This window comes from Rhea americana, unplaced genomic scaffold, assembly GCF_003343005.1.
Source record: "Rhea americana isolate MKP2758 unplaced genomic scaffold, rheAme1 scaffold_41, whole genome shotgun sequence".
Taxonomy (NCBI): Eukaryota; Metazoa; Chordata; class Aves; order Rheiformes; family Rheidae; genus Rhea; species Rhea americana.
In genome coordinates this window covers 4,225,527-4,233,259 of record NW_028186546.1, presented here as the reverse complement: position 1 = coordinate 4,233,259, position 7,733 = coordinate 4,225,527, and the positions used below count along the sequence as shown (strand labels likewise).

At 46.2% G+C, this 7,733-nt stretch overlaps 1 protein-coding gene across 1 annotated transcript in view; it reads left to right on the top strand.

Moving 5' to 3' along the window:
- RPIA (ribose 5-phosphate isomerase A) overlaps positions 1-7,627 on the top strand; it is a 16,783-nt gene extending 9,156 nt beyond the window's left edge. Inside the window, exons 4-9 of the mRNA XM_085314678.1 lie at positions 123-182; positions 1,039-1,103; positions 1,403-1,471; positions 1,982-2,123; positions 3,575-3,674; positions 6,431-7,627. Of these exons, the coding sequence (XP_085170804.1) occupies positions 123-182; positions 1,039-1,103; positions 1,403-1,471; positions 1,982-2,123; positions 3,575-3,674; positions 6,431-6,528 (534 nt within the window). The 3' untranslated portion in view covers positions 6,529-7,627. The remainder of the gene's footprint in view (positions 1-122; positions 183-1,038; positions 1,104-1,402; positions 1,472-1,981; positions 2,124-3,574; positions 3,675-6,430) is intronic.
- Positions 7,628-7,733: the final 106 nt, after the last annotated feature.

Genomic DNA, 7,733 nt, shown 5'->3' with positions numbered 1-7,733 from the left:
CTCGGGATGGAGAGATCTAGGTCTTCCAGAGAGACTCCATCCTTGCTGGAATTAGGGGAATGACACAACTAGTTTGCTTTCTGCTGCTGGTGAATGGTGTTTGCTGTGTTCTTGGTGTACAGGCCCGTCAGCTGATCCTGCAGAAYGGCTTAACACTAAGTGACTTGGACCGACATCCAGAGGTAAGTGGAACTGTGRTAATGAAACCTCACCTGACCTTCCCTAACCTACTCCTCGCTAACACGTCAGGCTCGCTTGCCTCCTCTGAGGACAATGGTTCAGGCAGGCATGCTGCAGAACACAAGTGAAAACAAGCTCAAGGTGGAGGGGAAAAATGATTTATTTGCCCAAAGCTGGCTGAGAAGTTTTGACTTAGGACTGAGGGTTGGCTTGTGGGATCCAGGCTAGTGTAGAGTAGGGATTGCAGAGGCAGGGAACTGGCCCTGTCTGGTGAGCTGGGCTCCTCTGCTTCACAAGGACCAAATACACCCTAAATCCTGGATGCTAACAGCACGAAGTGAAAGCCAAAAGCAGTGCTTCTCTCTGAGTGGTCCCTTTGAATGGTAAGTAAGATATTGAGTTGTTTCTTCCAGATGTTTGGTACCTCTTCCAGTTTAAGACTTGCTGGCCTGAAGCAGGGGAGTATTGCATTGCTGAAGTGTCATGGAGATTTTCCCCTGGAGCCTCCTGCTTGTGTGCTGACCCTTAGCTCACAAGACCCGTGGCTGACGTGTAATGCATTGCTGACCAGTGGTCGTTTTTCCTCCACATGTGGAGAAAACGTCTGATTTAGCTGGGGCTTGTATCTCTGGGTGACTGTTCCACAGGCATTCATCTCTGGCCAGGCTGGTGTCCAGGTGATCCCAGCACTAGTGACATCTCTGCTGCTGCTTGGCACCTCTCTGCTTAAAAAAGGCCTCACTGCCTCCCTGCAAGTTTCCTGTGCAAGGTTGATGCTTTCCCGAGCTGCACAGAGACCAGCGCTTTGATGCTGCATGGGAGATGTTTCCAAGCCAAGTTTTCCCTCTTTTTTTATAGCTTGACGTTGCCATTGATGGAGCGGACGAAGTGGACTGTGACCTCAACCTTATCAAAGGTGGCGGGTGAGCCTTGCTGTCTGTGTATCTGTRTGGGGCAGCTGTCGGGTGGCTTCTGAGCTGTCTTTTCTAGCTGCACATGTTCCTCAGGGTAGTGTTGAGAATTTTATGTGATCTTGTGCAGAGCCACGTGCAAAATTGTAGTGGGAGACAGCTGTTGGCTGAAATGTATATAACAGTAAAGGATGAGGTGGATAAATGGTGGGGAGGAAGAGCACTCRTGGGATAGAGGCAACTGGCCTTTGGGGCCACTGGGCACACCAAAGCACTGTGTTGTTTATTTATTATCCTCCCTTCTCTTGCAGTGGTTGCTTGACACAGGAGAAGATAGTTGCAGGATACGCAAAATGCTTCATTGTTATTGCTGATTACAGGTGAAATATTACTGTCCTATTTGGCCCTCCACAGGGGATAATTTGGATGCCCCTGTGTTACAGCATTATTCTCCTTCCAGCTGGTCAGAGAGAGCAAGAATAGGTAGAAATGAGCTTGACTTCCAATGTTGAAACAATTTAGTTTTTCTATTTTAATTTTCAACTCGGTAGACTTGCTTAGGAGTCAGAGTTTGTGGTTCTAGGAGTGGTGGTGGGGGGAAATGGCTGTATTGCTCTTTCTGAGCTCAATAGTTGTCAACACTGAATAAATTTCCCTTCTTGTAAAGACTGCCACAGAGCTGTAGAAAAGCTAACTTCTGTCCTGCTTGTTCAAAACACGTCAAAACAGGGCTCATGAGTAAATTGAGCTGTGTACATTGAACTTGTTCTTACATGTGTGCGCTCCAGGACCTTATGCCTCGGGGGTKTGCAAGAGATAATATGATAATATGTTAATGTTGTTAGCGACATAATATCTGATGCTCATCCCATCTCAAACCATGTCCGCAGGAAAAAATCAAAGAACCTTGGGGAGCAGTGGAAGAAGGGAATTCCTATTGAAGTCATCCCCATGGCTTACGTCCCCGTCACTAGAACCCTCACCAAAAACTTTGGAGGTGCCGCAGAGCTGCGGATGGCTGTTAGCAAAGCGGTAAGCATTCCTCATCAGCCCCGGTTCCCCCAAAGGAGTGATGTGAACCTGGCCGGGCAAACGACCAGAGACCTGGTCTTTCATATAATCAAATTTGGCCTCTTACTTCTGCAAGTGACTCCCCCCACCTTGTGCAATTCTCCCTAATTACGCTTTTGTTATTGAACTATGTCTTTACCTGTTGGGGCTGCTTATAGAAAGCCTCTCAGGTGTACGTCTCCTAAAGCAAACGGCCCCTGAACAGGGGCGAGGAGAGATTGCCTGGGTAGTGCCCCGAGACCTACCACATCTGTCCTGTCCATATCTGAGGGTTGCTGCATTTCTCTCCCCTGCTGTGTACATTCTGTTTTTCAGAGTGGAGGGCTCTGTGTTTATGGGAATGATATTTACTGTCCCTGGGCCTCCATCTGCTTGCTTACAAATCCTTGACCTGCTACTCTGCAGTGCCATTTAGAAGATGGAGGGCAGTCTGTGCTGTCAAAGACTGTCCTGACTTAGGTGGGCAGCTCAGGCTCCATCCCAGGCTACCCCACACCAAATGGAGCTAGAGCTGGACTAAATTAAGACTGAAACTGCTTTGTCTCCACTGCCAGAGTCTTATTCTGAGTTGGGCGCAATCAGGCTTAGCCAGCCCATATCACATGTGAAGAGGAAGAGGAATGCTTACAGCAACAACTGGGCTTACTAAATAATACTTGTATTTAATGCATTTAATCCCCTGGCCCAAGAATCAGGCTATATTTAGGCTCCTGAGAAGAGTGAGCCAGTAGTTCTCTGTGAACTTGAGACCAGCCTTGCTTGGGGAGCACACGTCTGTGCTGCGCCAGCCTGAGTCAGGTCCTCCGAGGATCTCACCCATGCAGTCTTGCATGCAGGTCTCTCCTGGCATATGTGGTTGCAAACCCTGCTCAGTGCCACTGAAGTGTTGTCTTCTGTCTCTATTAAAAGAACTTGACTGCCCCTTCTGTTGGGCTTGAGAAAGTGCTGGGCAGATCTGGGGCACTAATGMGGCCGGCAGTCCTTTGGCTCCCAGACTTCTTGATGGCATCCAGCAGATCATAGTACACTTATTACTGGTGGTGGTGGTGGAATCTTATTTCGGCATCAGTTGCCTGTAGTAGCCTTTCTAGGCTATTCATATGACTTTGCTCATGAGGAAAAAGTCCCCTATTGCAATGATGAAATAGCCACACGGATGCTAGAAAGAACAATCCTTTGTAACTGTTCCACAGAAAAATGAGGATCTCGCAGTTGCCTTGGGCAAGGATTTTGTTCACAGGCTAATTGTTTGGGCGGAGCAGTGGCCTGTCCTGATGTACTTGAATGATGACTCTCTAAACCGTTCCATCAGGGATGGGGATGGCTGTGCCCAGGGAGATGTGACAGCCTCTCGCTTTGCTGGGTAGAACAGGAGCTTGCAGTGTTGATAAATAAATGAGTTTGCTTCCCAGGGCCCCGTGGTGACGGACAATGGGAACTTCATCCTGGACTGGAAGTTTGACAAGGTTCACAAATGGAGTGAAGTGAACACAGCTATAAAAATGATACCAGGTAACTTCTCCAATTTTAAAAGCTGAGGGTTGGCTAAAGCTTGATCTGTGCTAGAAAACCCTGACCATGCAAGCCTTCCTCTGAATAGGAGGGATGAGCTGAATTACTGTAACTGTACACAAGCAGGATTTCCGTATGGTGGTGAAAGCCTGGGGTGATCCCAGGGGAGCCACACCTCTGTCTTCATTAGGCTTCCAATCCTGCACTCTTCCTTACTGTCCTTGTACCCGTTTAGAGAGGGGCTTTTAATGGAAACACTTGTGGATCCTGGAAGGGGAGGGGTTGCTCTGGGTTACATGATTTCCTAGAGACTCCTTACAACTGTGTCACGGTACTGTTGTGTAGTTTGGAGGCTCACCTTGCTCTAAGGGTGCAGCATATCTTTAATGTGGTTGCTGCCATGGCTGTATAAATGTCTGTTGTTGTAGCTGTTTCTGTGCAAGAGAGAAACACTGACTGTTTACATTAACCATTTCTAAACAAAACGCAGCCTCTTTTGTTCCATAGCACAAAAGAAGCCCAGATTATGGGGCTGCTGGCTTTTTCGGGAAAAAGGCATGAGATATAAACATCTTTGTCCTTAGCAATTCTATGAGTTGAACTGCACTGAGTGATAACTGCAGTTTCTAATTCCCTCACAGAGTGTATCAGTGTTTCATGTCATCCAAATAAAATATTTGATACTGAATCCCTGGACCTAAGTGCATGAATACTGTTGAATTGCCCTGTGAGCATGTTCTGCTGCAGAGACAAGCTCTTAAATGCTGTCCTTCAAGGCTTAACCATCAGGAAATGAAAATTATATACTCTTTTTAATGGGCGTGCATCAGTCTCGGTCTCTGCTTGATCTCTTTGCCTTGATTTTGGAGGATCTTGTGACAATACTGAATAATCTTTCTGCTACCGAAGTCTCTCTCCACCACCACTACCATGTCTGTTTTAGCTGCTGTGCTGTAAACTCACAGATTGGCAACTTTCTTACAGAAAAACAGGGGAAARTTCTCCTAGAGCTCTAGAAGCGGACTGAATACCTTGCAGCACAGCTCATTCTCATTGTGGAACAATCTCTTCGCTTTGTTCTGTTTATAATTACACAGTTAATCTTAGAAGGAAACTTGACTTCCCAAAATCTTCCCTTCGGTCCTCCCTTTCTTGGCTGTTCAGTCTCTTTCTCTCCTTGTTCTTGGAGGCTCCCTGCTTATTCCTGATGCCTGTCTGTCCTGAAGTCCCCAGGACAACTGTCTTTAACTGCTTGTGTGTTGTCATACCGCTGAGGAGTGGGTAGGGATTCTGTTGCACGAACTTCAGTGTTTGTGCAGATAGGCAAAATATTGTCCTTGCACTAAAATTTAAACTTGAAACCCAGCACAGGGCATAGGTTGGGTAAAGAGTCACTGGTAACATCTAGCTGTTTCTGGCTTTGCTTCCCTCAATGCTTATTATAAGGTTGATTTGCTGAAAACTTACCCATTTTCTTTCTTCCTTGTCTAGGACCAAACTGCTAAAATGTTACCTCTGCCTTGGTTGGTCCTGGTGTTTGCTTAGTCTGGAATAATTATCTGGCACTTGCTTGCAGCCAACAGTAGATGGCAGGTTCAGCCTTTAGGCAGGAGCAGATCTGAAAAAAACAATGATTGCTGCTGGTCTGGAGGAGAAATGAAATGGCATGTGATGAAACATAACTCCGTCATGTTGATATAGAGATGATCTCCTTCATTTACTGCTCAGAAACGGGCCTGATAAGGGGAGAAGAGCATCTTTGCTAGCCAGAGGTGCAAGAGCAATCAAAGACTGGATGTATTGGTAACTGAGCTCTGGCCAGCTTGTGCATGTGATAACCCTTGTCCTCCCTTTCAAAAGTATTTGATTTTGGGGGCTTGGCTGCACAAGTCAAGTTCGATAGGAGGGTGTGCAGGTCATGCTGCAATGGGAGTTCTGATAAATTCCCACAGCGTGGCAGTCCCCAGGCTGGAGCTGGGCTTTGAGCGTTGGTGACCCACTCTGGGTCTGTGGCGAGGCCAGAGCCTTGGTCAGCCGCATGCTGTGCACGGTCAGCAAGCGACTATGTTGAAAAGACACGTTGGGCTGCAGAGCTGGGCCCCTCATTACAAACTGCCTACGGTCAAGTTGCTTGAGAATTTCATACCTCTCAAAACAGAGCTAACAGTGTCCCTAGGCCTTTTATCTAAGGAGTGACCAACTGAACAACAGTTTGGTGCTTCCCGCCAGCCCTTGATCTTTGTCCTCCAACCCATCTCGCCCTTACTCCTCTGAAGACGGTTCAATTAACTTTTCTCTTAGGGCTTCTCTGTGGTCCTGATCTCTGTGGTTTCAAAGACCATTATCCATATGAGAAAATGGCTTTCATCCCTCTCCCAGGGGAAGTTTCATTTTCAGATTCCCAGAGAAATCTGTCGCTGGATGCGAAGAAAGCCTGGAGACTCAGTTTGAACCCGCGGGTCTGGCTCGTGTTTAGAAGCTGCTGGCCCGGGTGTTTACGGGCCCTTGCTGTGGCTTAGGGCTGCCTGGTGTGATACTGTGATACAGGCAGCAGCGCGCAAAGAAGGAGCACGCGGCTAATGACTGCGGTGAACTAAGGAGCATGTCAGCACTGAATAATTAAATGGAACTGGAACTAGAAGTACATTTGAAAGCTTGTTTGCAACTGCATAAATAGCATCAAATTCRGTGCATCTTAACACTTGAGTAGCAGGGTGGCTCTGGTGTTAACTTGTGTGCGAAACCTTGTTTTGCAGGTGTGGTGGAGACGGGCCTCTTCATCGACATGGCAGAGGTGGCTTACTTCGGCATGGAGGACGGCTCGGTCAGCGTGCGGGAGAAGCGGCCTCGCTGACGCCGGCGCGCTGCCCGCTCTGCTTCGCCTTCAGCCGGTTTGATTCAGCTGTCGTAACGGTGCCAACCTGACGTTTTGCCTTAACGAGCAGCGGTTATKGTGGAAGACTAATGAAGAGTTGATCAGAATCCGCTGACATGATACTGAATGTCTTTTTTTAAAAAACAAAAAGATTATATTCTATCTATATTTTTACTTTACAGGAATGTTATCTTTTTTTAAAGAATCATTTAAACAAATTGCTTTAACTTTTTTTTTTATTTTCTAAGAAATATTTACCAAAAAAAGACACTTCTTATTTTGTTTTTGTTTGTTTTTATTTGTTTTTTAAACAGAACTTGAACCCTTCTGGTTGCTCTTGGTGTTTAGTGGTTGAGGTCAGAATTACAATCCTAATGCGTTAGTCTGAATCACTTGGCTAGGAGGGTGACGTATGTAACGGGAGCATATCCAGTTGGGACCTGCTGATGCCTTATTTGGAACCTTTTTGGTTCGGCATTTTATGCCTTTTATTTTTCTACACCACTGTTTGTAATAGTTCAGGGTGTCTAATTATCCTCTGTGCATATGACAAGTCTCTGAGCCTGGGGATGTTGTAGTCTCTACATCCCTCTTGTCTGGGGGATAAACATTATAAAGGTCCTTTTCTGGGCCTCTCTGGAGGAGACATTCATCCTTTGGGCCAAATTCTGCTCTTGTACAACTGTGGTGATCCATTACCTCTGATTARAGTCTGTTCCAATATATGGAGATGTTCTGGACTTCATCCTTGTAAAACGAGCAGAACTGGGTCCTTGATGAAGTTTACAGAAGCATATTTGAGCAATTTAGCACAATGTGAAATACTGTTCAGTGGCAAATTGTTTTGTTTGGAATGAAGGTTAGTTAGCACCTCTYGCAGCTGGTTGATTTGTGGAAGGATAGAGCAGAATGCAAAGGGAAACTGAGTCTTCCTGCTGGGATTTGAATACGTCTCTCTCCTGCCACACGTGGTAATGTATTGTTTTTTTGCGTATAGGTGCTTTGCATGGTTCTGGTGTCAAAATGCAAGCCCTTACTTTGTGTTACAGGCACTGAAATAAAGAGCTGTTGCATCACATCTGGTGGTAGTTTGATTCTTAAAGTAACTGTTTCCTGGACAACAGGGCAGATCCTTGTTTGATTGTAACCAAGTTATGTTGTAATTCAATTAAGAGCTTCTTTCC